Source organism: Bos indicus, chromosome 3 (assembly GCF_029378745.1).
Source record: "Bos indicus isolate NIAB-ARS_2022 breed Sahiwal x Tharparkar chromosome 3, NIAB-ARS_B.indTharparkar_mat_pri_1.0, whole genome shotgun sequence".
Taxonomy (NCBI): Eukaryota; Metazoa; Chordata; class Mammalia; order Artiodactyla; family Bovidae; genus Bos; species Bos indicus.
In genome coordinates, this window is record NC_091762.1 from 113,271,784 (window position 1) to 113,294,119 (window position 22,336).

The window sequence follows — 22,336 nt, forward strand, 5'->3', positions numbered from 1 at the left end:
TAATATACTTTGCTAGTGCCTTACCCCGTGGTTCATTGTTACTGTTGTCTGTAAACATCAGTGTTCCAGTTCCATGTTACTTGCAGATCTTAACTGAATCTAGAAAAGGCTGTCTTTGGGGTTTTGGTAGCTGTGTGGTGTGCTCCACACTGTGGGCATAGGAGCCCCGGTCCCCACGCTGGAGATGCTGTCCATAGGATAGATCGTGAACTGTCTGAGTCTCCCAGCCTCCAGGCCTCTTCTGTGCTGAAGGGGCATAAATTTTCTCACTGAGGAGTGATTTATTCAGAGCAGCTCAAGATATCTAGAAGCAGCCTTGTGGCATAACAAATTAGAGTCTCCCTGGAGCATCCCCCCTGCTCCCGAGGACCTCTGTCCAGCCCATCACCACTCAGTCGTCCAGCAGCTTGAGTTGGGGTTCCATCATGACCTGAAGTCTCAGGGGCAGCCAGACAGTGGAAAGAGGGGAGTCCATGGCAGTCACCTTCAAGGAGGTAAGTCATTCTTCAGAAAGGCTGAAAGCAAGCAGGCCAGTAGCCTGATGGTCCTGTTTTCCTTCACTTTGCAGGGGAGCGTGTCTGCTCTCTTCAGCTCGCCCAACCGTCAAGGCTGGGGTACAGGGCGGGCTCCCACCATGGTGGAACATGCTTCCCTCGACCTCATGGTCTGTTCTCTGTCTCTCAGGTCCTCTGGGCCCCTCCCCCAGTGCTCCTGGTTCCATTGGTCAGGGCAGTAGTGGGCATGGGAGTTTTTAAAATTTCCCTGAGCAAATCCTGGCTGGTTGGAGCTGGAGTGGGCTTTGATCCAGACATTAGCCTGTCTCAGGTTGACAGTTCAAGACTTAAAATTATATTCTCAGGAATTTCCTGTCCGGTGGTTAGGACTCGGCAATTCTGCAAAGGGCATGGGTTCAATCCGTGGTCGGGGAACTAGGATCCTATATGCCACCTGACACAGGCAAAAGTTTATATTCCCTCAGTCATTCCCCAGAATCGTGTGGTGTATCAAGTTCTGTATCTGTCTTAAGGCACATACTGTGCACACATTCACCTTTATCTGACAAATCTAGTAAAGCCCTGATGTGTCCTCACATCATGGCACACAGGAAATTTCGTGTGGACCCTGGGCAACGGAGAGGCCCGCCCTGACTGCAGGAGCATGTGTGCTCGGAAAGGCCACGTTTTGCAGGTGTGTCAAGCTACCTGTGTGCCTTCACACCTATGGCATGGCCTCGGTCAACCGTGATTTTGGGGAACGAGACCATGGACTTGAAGCTCATGGCCTGGGCGGAGCCCTGAGAGGAAGGGGGCAGTGAGGAAACCTGCAAGTCGTGCCTGTTCTCACAAGGGGTCTCGGATGGTAAGACAGAAGCTGCGGCTCTCGAATTCTGTCAGAGCTGAAGGGTCTCCTGTCACAATTGGGGGAGAGCTTCCCAGCTAAGCAAAAAGATGTTCTGGAGTCCTGGCCCGTGGGTGGGCACTGGTGCCCGGGGACCTCCACTTTGCCCGCTCACAGTGTGCGGCAGCAGGAGGCGCCTCTTAGAAATCCCGTTTTCAAGCCAGTTAACCTTGGAAATCTTGTGTAAAGTGAGGCGCACCTGTATTCACATAAATTCTGTGGAGACACGTCGGATGTGTGGCGCGTGCCAGTAAGAGCGGACTTGGATCCACAAGACGATTCTTGCCTCCTGGAGCTCTGGTTTCCACCTGTGCCTCTGAACTTCCCTGCATGCTCTCCAGAGGCTCCTCCATCCTCTCAATGGTCTGGTCCACGGTGGGGCCTTCAGCTGCTCCCAGCTCTCCTTCATGGATCCTGCTGGGGGCCGAGCTCCCGTCTTCCAACCCTGAGTGAAGGGCGTGATGGGAGCATCCACGTCTGGAGGATCCAGAACCCACAGGAGTGGAGGAAATGCCAGTGTCGGAGCCCCCTTCCTGCCTCAGCAATTTTGACAGAGTGTTTTACAGCAAACCTCAAGTATGACATTGCTCCCATAGATCAGCATGCAACCTAATAAGGACACCATGCCATAATTACACCTCAGAATTAACAGTCCCAGTGTCATCCACCCCTGGGTCAGGAAGATCCCCTCGAGAAGGAAATGGCAACCCACTCCAGTATTGTTGCTTGCAAAGTCCCATGGACAGAGGAGCCTGGTGGGCCACAGTCCATGAGGTCACAAGAGAGGCGGACACGACTGAGCAACTAGAGAACAACAACAGTGTCATCCAGGATCCAGTCCATTTCGAATTCTGATGGTGCCAATGTTTCTTATGATTGGCTTGCTTGAGTCAAGATCCAGTTAGTTTTTGCTGCGTAACAAAGCACCATGACACGTAATGGTTCCAAATGAGCATCGTTTGTGTGAGCGGGCGTAGCCAGCCGGGTTCAGGGAGACTGGTAGAGGGTGGCCCCCTCTGATCTGGCCGTTCATTTGCCATCAGCAGGGGAAACAAGGAGGATGCAGTAAGAAGGCAGGCGTCTGTGGGGTCACTTGTAGCTCCACCTGGTCACCTTTGTTACCCACTGGCTGGAGCAGATGGCATGAGCAGCCCTGCCTGCCTCTGAGGGGCACTGCCCAGCAGCATGGGGACATGGAGGAGAACCTCCACAGCAGTTCTGGCACCTGAGGTCCCAGCTGGATTTGGTTGACTTTCCTCATGTAAATGATGTTTGTATCCCACATGCAAACATTGTGGGTTTCCCTGGTGGCTCAGTGGTAAAGAATCTGCCTACAGTGCAGGGGACCTGGGTTTGATCCCTGGGGCAGGAAGATCCCCGGAGAAGGAAATGGCAACCTTCTCCAGTATTCTTAGCTGGAAAATCTCATGGACAGAGGAGAGCCTCGTGGGCTACACAGTCCATGAATTCAAAGAGTCGGACACGACTGAGCCCCTAAACCACCACCACCACCACTAGGAACATTCGCCCTGGAGGCTGCCGTATGCCAGGCCCTGTGGATTTGCTCCCACCCTAGGACCTGGGGAAGAGGGCAGGGGAAGTCAGGCTTTGGGCTTCGTTTCTCCAGAGAAACAGACTTAAACAGTAGATAGGTATGCTTGTGAGCCAGGCCCGTAAGAAGACAGGCTGTACGCAGACCAGTTTCTAAATAACCGTACGAGGAACTTCCTAGAGGTCCAGTGGCCAAGAGTCTGAGTTCCCAATGCAAGGAGCCCAAGTTCAATCGCTGGTAGGGAACTAGATCCTGCAACTCAGTCTCATGCCACAACAAAAGATCCTGCAGACTGTAGCTAAGACCCAGCACAGCCAAATTGAAAGAAAGCCATAGGTTCTGCTACTCCCTGAAGGGGCAGCGGAGGTTCTAAGAGGGCACAAGCCAGAGATCTCAGAATCAACCATATCTTTGACTTTCAGGTCATGCTAAGCACAGAGTGGGTACTCTAAAGTTTCTATTTAATAGAATTGAATCAGCAAAAAGAAAAGACAGGCTTCCCTGGAGGTCCAGTGATTAAGAGTCTGCCTTGAAATGCAGGAGACATGGGTTCAATCCTTGGTCTGTGAAGATCCCACATGCCATGAGCAGCTAAGCATGCATGCGTAGAGCCTGTGCTCCGTAACGAGAGGCCACTGCAACGAGAAGCCCATAAACCACAACTAGAGAAAGCCCGAGTGTGGCAGTGAAGACCCAGCACAGCCGAAATAAATAATTTCCTTAATGGCAACCCACTCCAGTATTCTTGCCTGGAAGATCCCATAGACGGGAGCTTGGTGGGCTACAGTCCATAGGCTCGCAAAGAGTTGGACACCCCTGACGTGACTTAGCATGCAGACACGCACTGGGTCACAAGGTAAAAATAACTGAGTTTCTTTTTCTACTATTTTTAAATGTATTAAGTTGAAATTAACATAAAATTAGTCATTTTAAACTGAACAATGGCATTTAGTGCATTCACAGTGTTGTATGAGCACCACATCGAGTTTGAAGAAGAAAGGCTATTTCTTAAGCTAGATGAGTGTCTTTTTTCTTTTTTTCTAAACTTCTGATCTCTCCGTAGGGAAGTGTGGGCCCTTGTCTTGCTCATCTTGGGCTGCAAGGCTGCAAGTTCTGCAGCCTACATGGCTTAAACAACAGAAGTGTCTCACACCTGGAGACGGGAGTCCTGGCCGAAGATGCTGGCAGGTGTCCTTCATCCTGAGGCCTCGCAGCCGCTGAGCTGTGTGCTCACGGGACTGTTCGTGCAAGGAGAACGGTGATCCTGTCAGATCAGGACCATGCTGATGACCTCTCTCGACTGCCCCACCTCTGAATATCATCACACGGAGGGGTAAACGGGCTACAAGACGGGAGTCTGGGGAGACATGCTGTAACAGACTTCTCCAGAAGGCTCTGCCTAGTTTTGCTTAGCTACAGGAGTATGCGTCTCAGTGTGTTGTTGTTCAGCTGCTAAGTTGTGTCCGATTCTTGGCAACCCCATGGATTGCAGCATGCCAGGCTTCCCTGTCCTTTGCCATGTCCCAGAGTTTGCTCAAATTCATGTCCATTGAGTCAGTGATGTCATCCAACATCTCATCCTCTACCGCCCCTTCTCCTCTTGCCCTCTATCTTTTCCAGTGAGTCAGCTCTTTGCATATCAGGTGGCAAAAATATTGGAGCTTCAGCTTCAGCTCAGCTTCAGGAGGAAGCACCTCAATGGTGTCATCTCCAGGCTCGGCATTGAAGCCCCCTCCAGCGTCGGGATCCATGTGGCAGGACCAGAAAGGAAGAAGCGCTAACCTCAGGGCGAAGGAAAGTGGATCAGGACCTTTTCAAGGTTTCCCCTGTATGTTTGATGCCTTTCCTTGACTCCTTCTGCAGATGGAGAAGAGAATACAGTGAGGCAGATCTAGTTTCTCAGGATTGGAGTGGACTTATCAGTGAGCCATGACCATCTAGGACTCTAGTCTGGGGCGTTTGTACAACTTGCTTCCCACACACAGAAACCTTCAGTGTTAGGCACCCTTGTCAGCGTGATGCCTCAGGAGGGATATTTGACATCTGTCTGAGGGGAGGACCCCAGTGGTGAGAGTTTCGGTGCCCATGAGGATTGAGCACCTATATTCTAACAACAACAAACAACATTCTAATCAGGAAAGACTGACATGTGGAAGAGACTGGATTAACTTAGACCCATGCAGAGAGGTAGAAGGGAGGCTGATTTCCATCCTTACAAAAAATTTCCTCACACTTCCCGTTATTTCAAATAAAAGTGGTAGTGATTTCCCCGTCCCTGGAAGCATCCAACAACTTCCTATGGGTATTGTAGAGGAGCGCGACACAAGGTCTGCCCCTGGCAGGATGGCATGTAGACTAGGTGTTTTTCAAGGATCTCTGCCCATGGGGTTCCACTTGGGATTTCAGATATTAGCCAGCCCAACCCATAACAACAGCCCTCTATTCTTACGGCCAGTTGACTAAGGGTACATGTTGGAATTAAGGTATTTCTGGTTCCCTGGCACTCTTCATAAATAACAGCAACCTCAGACTTGTCCAGTGCTCTCTGCTTCAGTAAAACTAAAGCAGTTGAGGACACAGGTTTTCATTTTGCAGTTGATAGGTTAGCAGACTGAACCAGTTTCCCTCATGCATGTGCCCTAATAACCCCCTAAGACGATCACCTAGCCCCCAAAGCCTCTAAGACGCTTAGCTGCACATCCCACCCCCCACCCCCTCGAGCTGGCACTGCGTTTGGTGTTGGGAAATGAAACGCGGGGCTTGTAGCTGCTTCTCACTGGATCTGACGAAAGAAACAAGTAATGCATAGCCAGGGAGTGGTTCCTAGACTCTGAGAATTAATAGACCAGTAAATTTCCAGAAGAACTGTAGCAAGAGTTGGAAAACTTTTCATTTTGGTCAAGTAAGGAATTTTTTTTTTTTTTTCCCTGAACTGCCATCTACACTCATCTCTATTTTATAAAAGGAAGAACACTTTGTTCCCTATGCTTAGCAGCTGCATTCTGAAATATTTATGGGTAAAGTGTGTGTCTGCAGTTTACTTTCAAATGGTTCAAAAGGAGAAAAGCAAGAGAGAGATGAGCACATGCAGTGAAATGTTGAATCTCCGTGTTGACTATGGGGGTGATTATTATTATACTATTCCAGCTTTTCGCTCTTTGTTTAAATTCATAATCAATTCTAGAAAATGCAAAACAAATGACTGGAGGCAAATCAATGCTCACCTGGGACGGGAAGTTGACTGAAAGGTATGCCAGGGGACCTTCAGGGGCGACGGAAATGTTGGGTCTTCATCAAACTCTGTACTTGAGTAGATTTGGTTGCATGTAGAGTATGTATCTATAAAGATTGGGGAGGAAGAAGAAGGACATTTATATTTAAAAATTTAAAACTTCAAATAAGGAAGAAAAAAGAAAAATTTAGAACTTCATAACCTTAGAATAAAGAACCACCCTTTATATTGAAAACATTTGGGTCTATGAAAAAACTGACAACAATGTCCCTATTTTCCTCAATTCTTCACCAAGCGGAGAAAAGTGCATTACAGACCAGGGGCTGGGAGGGACTACCAGAGACTATGATTTCCAAAAAGAGTGAGGTCTGGCGTGCAGTGCACCCCAGATTCTCCTACCTGTCCCAGTGCTGACAGGTCAGTGACTGAGACCTTGGGGACCTGGGGCTAACACAGCTTCAGGAGAATGGGGTCCCAGGGGCACCCACGGCTCAGGGCAGCCTATCTGATGGAGACACTAGAAGGGCCCAGTCGTTTTTCTTCCTCTCTTAAAAAAAAAAAAAAAAAAACGCACCTCACAGCTTGTGGGATCTTAGTTTCCCAACAGGTATTGATCCCGGGCCCCCGGCAGTGAGAGCTCGTCAATTACTGGACCATCGGAAATTCCCTTATTTCTTTCTTTCTTTTTTTTCTTTTAAGGGAAGAGAGAAGATTTCTTAACAAAACCTAGCATTCCCTTCACACAGACCACCAATGTCAGCTCCTTGGTTCCTATCCCAAAGACTGCATATGATGTGGATGAAAACACACGTGTCCACATATACCCACACATAGACTTGTGCATTTGCAAAATGCGATCATACTGCACACACCATCCTGTGACCTTGTTTAGTCACAGTCTCTACCTTCCTCGTCCAGTAATTTCCATGCTACCTGTCTGAGGTCAAATAACAAACATATTCCAGGGGCTCTTCCCAACCCAGGGATTGAACCCGGGTCTCCTGTATTGTAGACAGATTCTTTACCGTCTGAGCCACTAGAGAAGCCCCAACAAACATCTACTGACACATAATTAGATTATATTCAGATTTTCCCAGTGGGCCCAAAATGTCTATGCATCCTGTTTATTCAATGGGGACCACACAGTACATCTGGATGTTGAGTCCCTTAACTGTCTTTTAATCCAGTGCATCTCTTTTCTATGACATTTACTTATGAAAGATACCAGCTACTTTCTACATTCATCTGGTAGCTTTCTTGTGGTCTCATCTAGCTATTCTTTGTATGTCCTACAAATGAGAGGTGATGTCTAAAGGCTTGATGGATTCCAGCTGTCTTAAGATGATACATCACAGTGGTTGACACTTTGGAGATGCTAAGATTGACTTCAGACCACGCCTGGTCCCCCTGTTATGTGATTGCAGAAGGCTTGCACCTTGTGAAGTCTTGATCCATATGGCATCACTTTGGTGTCAAAGGAACAGACATTTCCTCTTCAACTCTTCACATAATGGTTTTGATACCAGTAGTAAAAAATCACTGCAGATGGTGACTGCAGCCATGAAATTAAAAGACGCTTACTCCTTGGAAGGAAAGTTATGACCAACCTAGATAGCATATTCAAAAGCAGAGACATTACTTTGCCAACAAAGGTCTGTCTAGTCAAGGCTATAGTTTTTCCAGTGGTCACATATGGATGTGAAAGTTGGACTGTGAAGAAAGCGGAGCACTGAAGAATTGATGGTTTTGAACTGTGGTGTTGGAGAAGACTCTTGAGTCCCTTGGACTGCAAGGAGATCCAACCAGTCCATCCTAAAGGAGATCAGTCCTGGGTGTTCTTTGGAACAACTGATGCTAAAGCTGAAACTCCAATACTTTGGCCACCTCATGCGAAGAGTTGACTCATTGGAAAAGACCCTGATGCTGGGAGGGATTGTGAGCAGGAGGAGAAGGGGACGACAGAGGATGAGATGGCTGGATGGCATCACCGACTCGATGGACATGAGTTTGGGTGAGCTCCGGGAGTTGGTGATGGATAGGGAGGCCTGGCGTGCTGCAATCCATGGAGTTGCAAAGAGTCGGACGCGACTGAGCAACTGAACTGACTGAAAGAATCCTCATCTGAGTCAATAACGTCATCAGTGTTTTACAGTGTTAAGCTTTACTGTTATTCAGCTCTGGTGAGATCAGTGGCTCAGAAGACATTATTATTGAAAAGATAGTTTATTACTTACAGTTCCCCAAAGTGGGGCAGGCCACCCATGGAAGCACCAGGGGCCAATCGGGCGGTAGAAGGATCAAGGAGAAAACACGGGCAAGAGGTTTTTTGTGGTTTCCCTGAGAAAGAACTGGTGAGACAAGATAAGCAGACTTAGGATGGGCTCTGGGGTGCAGGCGCTATCTCTAGTTGTCTGACACCTGGCCCCAGGGTGACTGACGGGGGCAAGGCAGTAATGGTTCAGAGTGAGACCCCCAGCAAAGCAGGAAAGGAGGCCTTTGGTGTGTTCCCATCCTGGGTGGGCTGATACGGATGTGAAAAACAGTCACTAGGAAAAAGCTAGCCCTGGGATGGCAGTCTCTCCAGGGTCAGCAAAGCTCCAGGTGTCAGAGCATCAAAATTATAGAAAATAAAAAGGCACAATTAGTACAGTCAGAGTTTATCAAGTGGTGTTTTTCTAATTCTATCACTCTCTTTACATTTCTTGGCTGACATTCCTCCGTTAAAATTTTTAAAAGTTGGGACTTCCCTGATGGTCCAAGGGTTAAGACTCCCTGCTCCCAGGGAATCCTGGTTTGATCCCTGGTTAAGGAACTAGATCTGTTTATCTAGATATATTTTTAAATTTTTATTCTCAAAGAATTTCCCAATTTCAGCTGTTGCCAGCCAGCATACTGTTGCAATCCAATGACTCATTGATTTTCTCCAAGCTTATGGAGGCCCCTATTCTAGATACTGGAGATGGGAGAGGAACTAAATAGTCAAGAATCTCTTCATTCCTGGAACCTACAATCTAACAGTGGTGGGGTGGGGGACAGACAATAAACAAGAAATTAATCAGTTCTCTATGTTAGATGGTGGTAGGTGCTACAGAAGAAGGGAATGCTGAGGAGAAGGACAGAAGTGTTGGATGGGGTGGTACACCAGGATATAGATGGACAGGGTGACAGTGACGTCAAGACTCAAAGGAATAAAGGGAATGAGCCGAGTGACTATCTGTGGGGAAAGTGTTCCAGAAGAAGAAATAGTAGGTACGAAGGCCCTGAGGCAGGTTTGAAGAAAAGCCAAGAGGCCTGCTGATGGGAGCAAAGTGAACAAAGTTATGAAAAGGGGACCCAGGTCATGCAGGGTTTAGATGGGAAGCCAGTGGGGTGTTTCAATAGATACTAACACCCCAAACATCAGAACTGGCTTTCTGCTTAGACTGGCTTCATTTCGAGACACCAGCTCAAGTCCAAAACACACACGTGTTAGTGGCCACACTATGCCCTGCATTCGTTCCCTGAATATTCTGTTCCAGGCACTGGAATATAAACAGGGGAAACAAAACAGCGTGGGGTCCCTGACCTCATGGAGCCTAGAGTCAAGTATGAGACGAGAGACCATAAAATTATCTTGCAGACAAGCATCAAATGCAGAAGAGCCTCCAACCTAGTCTGGAGGTGGGGGAAGGCTCCCCTGAGGAGGTGACTGAAGTCTGAAGGGTGGAAAGAATCAAGGAGTATGGGAGATGAGGGTGGTTCCAGGCAGAAGCAATGATGGGTGTGCATTGCAGGGAGATGGGGCAGAGGCTGGAGTGTGTGCCTTTAAAGTTCTGTACCTAGGACTCCCGTGGGGGTCCAGTGGCTAAGACTCCACCTCCCAATGCAGGGGGCCCAGGTTTGATCCCTGGTCAGGGAACTAGATCCCACGTGCTGCAACTAAGGCTGAAGATCTCACAACTAAGACCCAGTGCAGCCAAATAAACAATTTTTTCAAAACTGAAGTTCTGTGCCTATAGCCGAGAACAAGGTGAGATGCTAAGCGGGAGGGTGGCTACTCAGGGCTCGGAAGGATGTACTTAGACAGCAGGAGACATTATAGTCTGGGAAAGCCGAGGGGCTAGTGTGGACCCTGTGGGGGTGGGAGGACCAGACTGATTCAGAGGACGCCGGGGGCAAAATTGACAGGACTCATGACCTAATGGATAGGACACGGGGAGGAGAAGAAGGATAGCACCCGTTTGGCTTGCGTAACACCAGGATTCATCTTAAGGTTGACATTTCTCCTTGACCTTTTTGTCTCTATCCCCACCCCCAAGGTTGCATTAGCTGCCTGCTGAGTTTAATCAAGTTGGTTGAGCTCTGGAAAATCCCTTCTCCTGGTGATAGCAGGAGGAAGGGATAATCAGTCTATTTCCAGAACCCAAAGTGGGTTAAGATAGAAAGTAGCTTTAGTCTAGCTGTCATCCCTCCCCCCCACCACCCTTCCCTGCTCAAGCTGGTTGGCTCCTGCGAGCCCATCGTGAGCCCCTCTGGAGGGAGACCGAGAGGCCCTTGCCTAATGCTGAGAACTGCTGAAGCTACCATTCCGTCCGCCTCAGCACTAATCCAGTTACCACTCTGCTCCTTCAATGGGATTTGGCTTCTAGACACTGAGACGTGGGTGCGGGGCACACTCTCCCAGTTCCCTACAAATCCCCCTGAGCGGTCAGCCAGGGTCCGTGCGGAGTTGTCTGGGTAGACGGAACAGGGGTTGGCTGTCTGCTCACCCTGGAGGGCACGCACACCTTCTCCCCACCTCCTGGGCCCTCCCGGCTGGTCGCACAAGGTACGTGACCATCCTCCAGCAAAGCCTTCACAGAACCTCGGGGCAGGTCAGGAAAGAGCCAGGACCAGGGAGACTGGCATCTTCATGCAGTCAGTCTGACCCAGTTACTTTCCACGGACATTACTTGTTAGGGAAACTCAGAAGGCGTTGAATTTCAGACAGCTCGGACGGCTTCTTTGTTGTGGATAGAGCTGGGGATGGTGAGAGAGAAACTCTGCTTAGTGTAAATTGCTGAGCAGAACTTTTAGGGGATTTAACGGATTTTTCAAATGATATTCATGAAGTGGTTAGGTTGTGGTTTGCAGGAACTTTTTCTACCTTAATTGCCATGATACATCGTCAAGATAGAATTTTAAAATCAATCTGGCTTACTGTGATGATACCAAAGCTTAGTCTCAAAGTAAAACCTTCTCATGGGAATCTATCTGAAGTGAGTTTTACTAAGAAGTGAGGTTTGCTGGTGAGGCTTACTAAGAAGTGTATGAGCCTTATCAAGAAAAAATAAATACCTTTAAAAAAAAAAAAAAAAGGAGCTCACTAGTGAAATACAAACCAGACAAAGGCCTTATTGAGTCAAACGTGGATATCGAGGTAAAAGGGAATGTCTAATGCCTGCACAGTATCTCATGAGTAGGTTTTATTCCGATAATGTTCTAGATGTTATATTTAGGATGGCTCTACCTTTCTGCAGCCCTGTAACACCTGACGTACACCTTAAAGTGGAAGAAACTGCCAGGGTCAGTTAACACGGCAGCCAGTATGAAGGCCAATAAGCCTGCACCAAACCACGTTATCTTCAAGAAGATCTCCCGTGATAAATCGGTAAGTGGGGCAGATGTGAGGGGCTTGAGTGATGATTTTTTTTTTAAGGAGCTTTTTGAATAGATGGGATCAATATCAAAACCCTGTGAGGTCAATGGAAGCGATGTGAGTGTCATCCATCTCTGTCTGCTGGATGATAGATGAGATGTAAAGGGATGACTTGCAGAAACAGTACTTCTCTTCAATCTCAACAAGACTTCAGCCCCAGGACCCTTCATTTTCTCCTGATCTCTCAGTGCCCAATCCCTCTCCTCCAATTTTACTCTTTTTCTAGCCTTGAACCCTTGACTTACATTTCAGACGTTGTTTTGGTAACGCCTATAATTTACTTGGGCCTTTTTCTACCGTCTTGCCTACCTGCCTGGGGAGAGCACTGATGCTGGGTCATGCAATTCTCTACCATCTGGCACCCACCCCAGGCGCCAAGCTCTCCACCCTAATGGGCCTCCAGGACCACTGGATGAGGGCGCGTCTCTCGAGGCTCCACAGTGCTCGCTGTGGCTGCACGGCCACCACTGCCCTGGCACCCTGCATGCCCGGCAGAGGTGATGCCACTGTTGGCTCCACCAGGGGGTGGTAGGCGGTCTAGATGTGCATGTGAACTTCCTGGCCTGGGAGACCCAGTCGAGGGCCCACCCCACAGCCTCTGGGGGTGGTGTCTCCTTGCACGGCTCGATGGATTCTCAGGGCTGACAGTCTAGTTCTGTGCCATCCATTGCAAGCTGCACTTGTAATTTTAAATTTTTCTATTAGCCATGTTAAAATGGTAAGAAGAAACAGGGAATTCATTTTAATACTACATTTTATTTAACCCAATATAACCAAAAAACTATCATCTCAACATGTAAACAGTATAAAAAGTATTGATAACACTTCTTTGTTCAGTCACCAAGTCATGTCTGACTTTGCAGTCGCATGGACTACAACACGCAAGACTTCCCTGTCCTTCACTATCTCCCGGAGTTTGCTCATTCTCACGTCCATTGAGTCAATGATGCCATCCAATCATCTCATCCTCTGTCATCCCCTTTTCCTTTTGCCTTCAATCTTTCCCAGCATCAGGGTCTTTACCAATAAGTCGGCTCTTTGAATCAGGTGGCTGAAGTATTGGAGCTTCAGCTTCAGCATCAGTCCTTCCAGTGAAGATTGATGACATATGTTAAATTTATTTTCTAAGTTGTTGAGACCTGGTATGCGTTCTACATTCACAGCACATGGCAATTTGGTGTGGCCATATTTCAAGTGTTGATGGCCACCAGTAGATAAATATTGGAGGATGTGGACCTAGGTCATTCTTCTGGTTGACTCCTGAAGCCTACACTGGGCCTGAAAGAAACTCTCAGAAGCTTCTCATGCCTCACAGGCTCTGCACACTCTCTCCTTCCCCTCTCCTCTCCTCCCTGAGGATCTCCATCACTTCCATCCAGTCCTCTGATTCTTCAGGGTGACAAGTCAGGTACCCCAAAATATTTCATCCTCCCAACTCTTTTCCAACTTGTGTCTTTCCAGTGAACTTTATCTTGACTTCCGGCAAAAGAAGAGAGAAACCACTCCTGCTGGGCATTATCACTTTCTGACTTTTTCCTTATTCCCACCTAGCTAGACCTCCATTGACCTGGGAAACTTAGAATTTTTGTATTTAGGAGGAAAAAATGATTCATCCACGACTCTCTCCGTATTAGGATCATTCCCACTGCAAGTCTTTGTCTGGCCTCGGGCGTGGTGTGCCAGGGCCCTGGGTCAGTTTCTCTCCGAATCTCTCCACTCCTCCATCTTCTACAATCTTTATCCTCTGGCTGGTGGCAAGACGGCTGCCCCAGCTTCAGGGAACTCACCTTCACTTCCTTCCAGAAGGAAAAGACTGTTGATTCCTGGGGTCTCTTAAGGGTGAGGAGGTATTTCTCCAGAAGACTTCTCTTTACCTCGTTGGTCAAAACTGATTACATGCCCACCTTCAGCCCATCCTGAGCCAAAAGAGTGGGAGCAGGCCATTCAAGAATCATCCTTCATGATGGATATTAACTAAATTTATTGTGGCTATTCAGTTCAGTTCAGTTCAGTCACTCAGTTGTGTCTGACTCTGCGACCCCACAGACTGCACGCAGCACACCAGGGTTCCCTGACCATCACCATCTCCCGTAGTTCACTCAAACGCTTGTCCACTGAGTCGGTGATGCCATCCAACCATCTCATCCTCTGTCGTCCTCTTCTCCTCTTGCCTTTAATCTTTCCCAGCATCAGGGTCTTTTCAAATGAGTCGGCTGTTCGCATCAGGTGGCCAAAGTATTGGAGTTTCAGTTTTAGCGTATAGCTTTGTGGCTATGGCTTTGTGATTTACACATACATCGTTATATTGTACACCTTAAACAATATGTCAATTATATCTCAGTAAAACTGGGCAGGGAAAAGAACGATCCTCTGGGGTGGCCTTCTTAACACAACCGCTTGGGGATGGTGCGCCCTGGATGCGATGATTGGTGACTGTTATCCAGGAAGATGTTGTGCGTGGCTGTCGGATGGGTAAGCAGCAGACCGGCTGGAGCCTCGCCTCATCCACCCCACTCTCCCCACCTGCTCCTGTCTCTTCTCCTCATTTGCAGTTGCGGCAGAGGACGTGCTATTGCTTCCACTGAGGTTCATGCTACTTACAGCCTGGATCGTGGCCCACCACCTCCTCTGGGTCCGATCCCAAAGCCTCCTCCCTCTGGGGCCATCTCTCTTTCTCTACCAGTACCATCCTAAGCATGACAACAAGGACTGACCTCATGCATCTTAAACACAAGAAAAAGAACAGCAAATGCCGCTTGACCCCATCTCCTTTCTAGCTCTCCTTCCTTCACAGCAAAGCTTGAAAAAGAGGAAGACATTCTCTGTCCCCCTACCGTCTCCCTTCCTGTTCATTCCTCAGTTCGCCCTCCTCCCGACCACTTTCAGCTGCCTACCTGGCTTTCCTCTCGCCAACCCCTTCTCCACTTTGCTGCCAATGCAACCAGAGCCTCAGTGTTCTCCTCCATAAAACGGGCTTAATCCCTAGCCCATAAAGTAGTTGTGAGGATTAAATGAAATAATGTGCTCCATGTACTTAGCTTGGCGCCTGGTACAGGACAAGCACCACGTACCCCTTATTGCAGGCCTTTCATCCTGTTTCAAATGCTTCCACATCCTCCTGGAATCTTTAGGGTCTGGTCCTGTAAGACCCTTTCTGGCCATTTGCATCCCCATTTGGTGGCTACGCACCTGCAGGTGAAACCGTAGGCAGTTCCAGAAGCGTTTTCTTGGCTCTGGGCATTTTACACACTGAGTTTTTTTTTTTTTTACCCAGAAAGCATCCTTTCACCATAAGCTACCCCCAGCACCTGGTTATGATCAGGTGCTTCAACATCAATCACACAAATAACCTTGAAGCCACGGAGATACATTCCTGGATGACCGCTACAGGGGAGCAGATATAGGAGATGATTTAATGCCAACAGAAATTATTTTAAGTGTCCACGGAAAGAGACATATGAATTTCAGAGGCTTGGGGAAGAGGGAGCTAGCCAGGATCCATGCATTCACTCACTGATGCACTTAGCAAATGTTGATTAAATTCCTGCCTGTACCAGACACTGCGCTAGACACGGTGATGGCTGCAAGATGCGTGAGAGAATTCTTACCACCACGGTCACAGTGCCATGGCTTAAGGTGGTGGGTGGTGGTGAATCCAACCCACGCTCTCCCACAGATGGGGGTGGTAAAGGGACCTTTGCTGCCAGGGGCGTTGAAACGGACAGGACAAGGGCTGGGAGATGGTTATCTGTCCCCAGCCAGGACGCTTTCCCCGCTTCTTCAGGTGTACGTGTATAGATGCTCACCTGATAGGATTTCAGGGACGCCAGAACATCTGCCTCTTGCTGAGTCCAGAAATTCTTCTAACAGTGAGGAGAAACATTTCAATCACAGCGAGAAATGAAAGGTTCAACGTGCAAACAGCTGACAGCAGCCTCATGCACATAAGCGTCACTTTCCACTAAAGAATCAGCAACGAATCCATCAAGTTTGCCTGGTTGACAGGAGACCTGGGCTCGGTGGGAAAAGGCGGGGAGAACAGGGTCTTCCTGAAGAGATAGGAAGAATTCCTTGGAGCAGTTTCAGGGGCTGAGAAAAGACCACACCTTGCCCGCAGTCCGTCGTCTCTGCCTACAGCCTTGCCTACAGCCAAGCAGGGCGAGAGGAGGACAGGGAGGCCGAGCAGCAGCGCCAGGCGCCTCCCCTTCTCCAAACGAGGGCAAATGTTTCCGTTGTTGCTGTTTTCCCTCTTCCGTTGTTGCGGATTTTTAACATGAATACCTGCGGGTACTTTGACCACTGAGAACCCACCTCTGTTCTCACAGGTGACCATCTACCTGGGGAAGAGAGATTACATAGACCACGTTGAACGAGTAGAGCCTGTGGGTAAGTCGAGTTTGGGGTGAGATTCTTTTTAATGTGTTTATTTATTTTTTGCTTGCACTGGGTCTTTGTTGCTTTGCACAGGCTTTCTCTAGTTGCCGCGAGCAGGACTCCTCTCTAGTTGCTTCTCATCTCGGTCCTTCTCTGGTTGTGGAGCATGGGCTCTAGGCACGTGGGCTTCGGTAGCTGCAGTTTTCGGGCTCAGTAGTTGTGGCACACGGGCTTTAGTTTCTCCCCGGCGTGTGGGAATCTTCCCAGACCAGGGATCGAATCAGGGTCCCCTGCATTGGCAGGCAGATTCTTATGCACTGAACCACTAGGGAAGGTCTAGGGTGAGACTAGTTTTGTGTTTTTTTTAAAAAAATCTGACTTGGTTAATAATCTAATCAAAGAAATGCAAATTAAAACATCATCCAGGCGCCACCGGCTGATTGGAGACAATTTTAAAGAGCGTGAGAGAGACAAAGGACTCATCTCTGGAGTATATAAAGAAAGCTCAAAACTCACCAGTTGAAAACGAAAACAAGATCCAATTAGGAAATAGACAAACAAAACGAAAAGACATTTCACTGAAGAAAATATACGAGTGGCACGTGAGCACACAGGAAAATGTTCAACAACAAGAAAAGAAGAAGCATGTCCAACAGCATTAGTCGTTAGGGAATGCAAATTAAAACCACAATGAAATATCATTGTACGCCCGTCGGAATGACTGAAATCAAAACAGTGACCATACCAAATGCTGGCGAGAATGTGGAGACACTGGATCACTCAGGCGTTGCTGGTGGGAATGTAGAATGGGACAGCTACTCTGGAAATCAGGTTGGCAGTTACTTTAAAAGCTAAACATATGCTTATTATATGACCCAGTTTGCATTCCTGGACATTTATCACGGAGAAATGAAAGATTACGTTCACACAAAAACTTGTATGTGATTGTTCACAGCAGCTTTATTTGTCATGGCTCCAAACTAGGAAGAGCCAAAATGTCCCGCAATAGGTGAATGAGGTTAAATACGCTGGGGCATGTCCATGCCTTGGGATGCTACTCGACAGTGGAAAAGAATGAACTACCAGGGACTTCCGTGGTGGTCCAGTGGTTAAAACTCCGGGCTTCCACTGCAGGGAGCATGGTTTCCCATCCCTGGTCAAAGAATTAAGATCCCACATGCCACAATGCACCATCAATTTTTAAAAAAAATTTTTAACTCAATTTTAAGTTAAAAAAAAAAAATGAATGAACTACCAACCCATGCTACAGCTTGTAAGTGTCAGGGCACTATGATGAGTGGAAAAAGCCAATCTCAAGAGGCCATATGCTTTACGATTCCATTTTTATAACATCTTAGAGATGACAACATTATAGAAAAGGAAAACTGAATAGTGGTTTCAGGGGGCTAAGGTTGGTGGGGGGAGGTAGCTGGGTGTGACTACAAAGGCTCAGCCCCGGAGGGAGATCATTATGGTGAGGGGACAGTTCTTTGTCCGCACTGCCGGTGCTAACACAAAATCTCCATTTGATAAAACGACTTAGAAGTATACACACACTGTACCCATGTCGACTTCCTGGTTTTGAGATTGTATGCAATTATCTAAGATGTAACCATTGGAAGAAACTGGATAAGGGATACATGGGGACCTCTCTGTGCTATCTTTGCAGCTTCCTGTGAATCTATAATTACTTCAACTCAAATTGTTCTTTGTTTTTTTTTTTTTTTAAAAGAGTGTAAAAGACTGGCAATTTAGGCAGTAAGATGAGCATGTCCTTCAGCAATGTCCTTTCTAGAAGGTCATTTGGCATTTATATTATTAAAAGCCACATTCAATTCTACCGTGGATAGAGATTTATCTTTAAGGATGTTCATTGTGATTTACTTATAATGGGGAAAATCAGAAACATCCTAAATACCCTAACAAGAGAAGCTTGATTAAATAATTTATAATACATCTGTTCATTGGAGCAAATGTGTGGCCATTTGCTCCAATTTAAATGATTAATACATACTATGTGAGTGTGTGTGTATGTGTGTGTGAATAGATGTTTGCAATATACAGTTGAGTGAGGAAAGCAGTGAGCTGAACGGTATAATAGGATCTCATTTTTTTTTAGTGAAAAGTTTTACATAAGTGCATCTAATCTGGATAAATCTTTCTGCATCAATATCTCAACAATGGGTGTTTCTGGGTAGTGGAAATGGGGTGACTTTTTTCCCTTTGTTTACTTCCGTTTCTAAGGTTCCCGTAATGAACATGGATTCCATGTGATGTTCTCTCACACACACACACACACACACTTCAGGAAGTCTCCAGCCTCCTCCACATCCTCCACCCTCACTGTTCTCTCTCTCTTGGTTTAGATGGCGTCGTGCTGGTGGATCCTGAGCTCGTGAAGGGCAAGAGAGGTGAGGGATGCTCCTCCACCTTCCAGGGAGTGGGGGTCTGGTCTCGGCTCGCAGCAGGAACGGGATGTGTGTATGTGAGCGTGCAAGAAGAGATGGGGAAGCCCTTGCACACCCATTCTCACTGCCAGCACCTTGGGCCTCTCATCCACACTCCCCTGTACGATCCTTGGGACATGGGCTCTGTCCTCACCAGAGCCCACTGTCCACATCTCCCAGAAGGAGGTGGAAACTCAGGGAAGCCGCTTGCTCGAGCCGACCAGATAAGGGATGGCAGACGGAGCCCAGAGCCCAGGGCTACCCCTCCGCAGACTGCATGCTCACGCCCCTCTCCACCGTGTCCTGTGGTTCCATGTCCAGGCAGACTCAGGAGGGCTCCTTTCTGAGTTTACCTGAAAATCGAGGCATGGAGGCTGCTGGAAGGCAGAGTTTTTTATGCTGACTCGGGTGGTTCTTGGCTTCCCAGGTGGCACTCGTGGTGAAGAACCCGCCTGCCAGTGCAGGAGATGTCAGGACCTGAGTTCCGTCCCTGGGTCGGGAAGATCCTCTGGAGGAGGGCATGGCAACCCACTCCAGGACCCTTGCCTAGAGAATCCCCGTGGACAGAGGAGTCTGGGGGGCTACAGTCCATGGGGTCGCAAAGAGTCGGACTGAAGCGACTTAGCACACGCTGGTGGTTCTGGACCACAGCAGCACAGCATGCTCAGTGATCTCTGGCTGCTGTGAAGTGTGTGGCAAGGAATTTGATGCTAGTAACGGTTGTGTAAATTAAATGAGAGCCCATCTGAGTTATCACTCAGTTCCATTCAAAAATGTGCCTCTTAGAGTCGTTGCTGTCGGCAACCCACAAGGATTGTTCCTACCCCTAGATGTGCTCTGGAGTATGTCAGTTGTAGGGCCCTCAGCATCCCGGGGACAGGGCAGAAACAGGCTGACAACTGCCCTCCTCTGCTTTCTCCGGAGAGCCCTGCTCCTCTCTTATACCAGGAGGAGCCCAGTTCCAGCCCTGAAAGCCCACACGCTTGGCCAGGAAAGCATTTTCCGGAGAGGCAGGCATAAACCAGGTCATCTCTGGGCACCTTGTTCCTACAAATGTCGGCTGAGGGATAAGCAAGTGATCAGTGACTCTTCTGAGCTTAGCGCCAAGGGCACTTATCCTTGAAGCGGACATAGACAAAATCCTCAACCCACGGCTCCCAAGGACGTGGGTGGACGTGCTTTCCGTTCAAGCACAGGGCACCTCGTGCAGTTATTTAGCACATTAACGCAGCTGTAAACAGTCCACCCTCAAAACACATGTCGTTCAGTCGCCAGGTCATGTCTGACTCTTTGAGATCCCGTGGACTGCAGCATGCCAGGCTTCCTGTCCCTCACTATCTCCTGGGGCTTGCTCAAGTTCACATTCACTGAATCACTGATGCCATCCAGCCATCTCATCCTCTGTTGCCCTCTTCTCCTCCTACACAAGAGGTGTAGTCTCATATAATTCCTCTGGTCCGCCGGGGGCACCATTTACATCCGTCTAACCACAGTGAATTTTCACAAGTGCGGCTGATTTAGAGAAAGCTCGATGAAGTTTCCGAGCCATGTGAAAAGACGGATTTCCTCTGGGACTTGGTTTCATCTCTCCACCTGGTCCCTGAGCGCCAGCTCACTCCCCTCGCGGCCACGCCCAGATCAGGCAGTCCTTTCCCTAGCTCTGTTTCCCCTCTGCTTCTCACCTTCCCTCTCAACTCTAGACAGACCTCCCACCCTCAGACCCTGAGTGACCTCACCCTGCTGAAAAGCCTCCTGAGGTCCCTGAGCTGGTGGATCAAGAGGGAAAGTGGGGAGGATGTGGGAAACAGTGGAGTCAGGAGACAAAATCTGGCCCGTCTGAGGGGCCTCGCTGCCCTCCAAGCCAGCCCTTTGGAGTAATTAACGCAAGCCAGAGGGAGGGAAGGGCCAGCTGGGTGGTGAGGTCCCCAGGTCCCATCCCCTCGGGATGCTTTAGGTTGAATGCCGAGACCACAGGCAGGCGGTGTCAGCCCAGGCAGGGGTGCCGGGCCGACCGACCGACTGGCCAAGCGCACCCTTCTTGTCTCTCTCCCAGTGTACGTGTCTCTGACGTGTGCCTTCCGCTACGGCCAGGAAGACATCGACGTGATGGGCCTCAGCTTCCGCAGGGACCTCTACTTCTCCCAGGTCCAGGTGTTCCCTCCCATGGGGGCCTCGGGCGCCACCACGAGGCTGCAGGAGAGCCTCATCAAGAAGCTGGGGGCCAACACCTACCCCTTCCTGCTCACGGTGGGTGACGTTGCGCGCCCCCATCCCCACCACTGCACTGGTTCCTTCCGCCCCCAGCACCTTGTGATGTGACCGGTGGCCAAGGAACGGGGCCAGAGAAATGGCTTCACATATGCGGGCCTTCAAATTGCACCCTTCTATAACTGAGGAAATTCTAGATTGCCTGGGCTGTCATTGTCTTTTTTTTAAGTCCTTGAAAATAGCCTCCTAGCCTTTGAAGGCACGGTTTCAACCTACAGTTTAAATATTTAAACTGCATCCGACCACCTAATTATACGTGCGTGTCACGCCTTCACTCTATAAAAAGAAAGAAGTGCCCCTCAGTTGGCCCTGAGGAGTTTCTAAGCAGGCAAGAATTCCCCGTGAGCCAGGAGATCTTAGTGAGATGAGATCCTGGCTGTAGCCTTGAGCACAGCCTGGGGGTTCACGGAAGAGAAATCCCTGGTGGAACCGAGGGACCCTGGGGCCAGAGTGCCTGCCTCTGATGACTCCATCCTGGACTCGCTGTGGGGTAGCCACCCTCTTCACTAGCATGTTTATGGGTCTTAGGATTACATATTCCTCCAAAGTTATACAGTTCACTGACACAAGCTACGACAAGAATGAACCTTGAAAACGTGATGCTAGGTGAAAGAAACCAGTCGCCTAAGGACAAATGCTGTGTGATTCCACTTACATGAGGGATCTGGAGGAGTTAAATTCATGGAGACCGAAAGTAGAAGGGTGGTCTCCAGGGCATGGGAGAGGAGGGAATTGGGGAATTGATGTTTAATGGGTACAGAGCTTCTGCTTGGGATGACGGAAAAGTTCTGGAAACGGATGGTGGGGACCATTGCAGGACAATGTGAATGTCATTAATGCTGCTGAACTGTATGCTTAAAATAGTCAGGTTTATGTTTTGTGTATATATATATATTATATGTGTGTGTGTATACATATATACACATTACATATATAATACATACATATACATATGTATTTATGGGCTTCCTAGGTGGCACTAGTGGTAAAGAATCTGCCTGCCAATGCAGGAGACACAAGAGACTCAAGTTCAAGCCCTGGGTCAGGAAGGTCGCCTGGAGGAGGAAATGGCAACCTACTCCAGTATTCTTGCCTGGAGAATCCCTTGTTCAGAAGAGCCCGGTGGGCTGCAGTCCATGGGGTCACAAAGAGTCAGACACGACTGAGCGTGCATGCATGGTGGAATACATGAGGAATAACATTCTCTGAAAGAAATGATCTGTTGTCTCTTTCCACAGTTTCCTGACTACTTGCCCTGTTCGGTGATGCTGCAGCCAGCTCCGCAAGATGTGGGCAAGGTTGGTTCCAGAATGAATCCCAGGGATTCATTCATTCCTTCAAAGGGCTTTTTAAAATAGCCTCTTTTTTTTTTAACAATCTGTTTTATT

General features: G+C 48.5%; 1 protein-coding gene across 5 annotated transcripts in view; it reads left to right on the plus strand.

Moving 5' to 3' along the window:
* Window positions 1-30: 30 nt before the first annotated feature.
* SAG (S-antigen visual arrestin) overlaps window positions 31-22,336 on the plus strand; it is a 41,374-nt gene continuing 19,068 nt past the window's right edge. For 3 of the 5 annotated variants that reach the window (XM_070786909.1, XM_070786911.1, XM_070786912.1), the window contains exons 1-5: window positions 31-11,811; window positions 16,185-16,245; window positions 18,600-18,644; window positions 20,734-20,927; window positions 22,187-22,246. In XM_070786909.1, coding sequence (XP_070643010.1) covers window positions 11,749-11,811; window positions 16,185-16,245; window positions 18,600-18,644; window positions 20,734-20,927; window positions 22,187-22,246 — 423 coding nt within the window. In that variant the 5' untranslated portion in view covers window positions 31-11,748. The remainder of the gene's footprint in view (window positions 11,812-16,184; window positions 16,246-18,599; window positions 18,645-20,733; window positions 20,928-22,186; window positions 22,247-22,336) is intronic. The other 2 variants (XM_070786910.1, XM_019957932.2) reach the window with 2 other exon arrangements.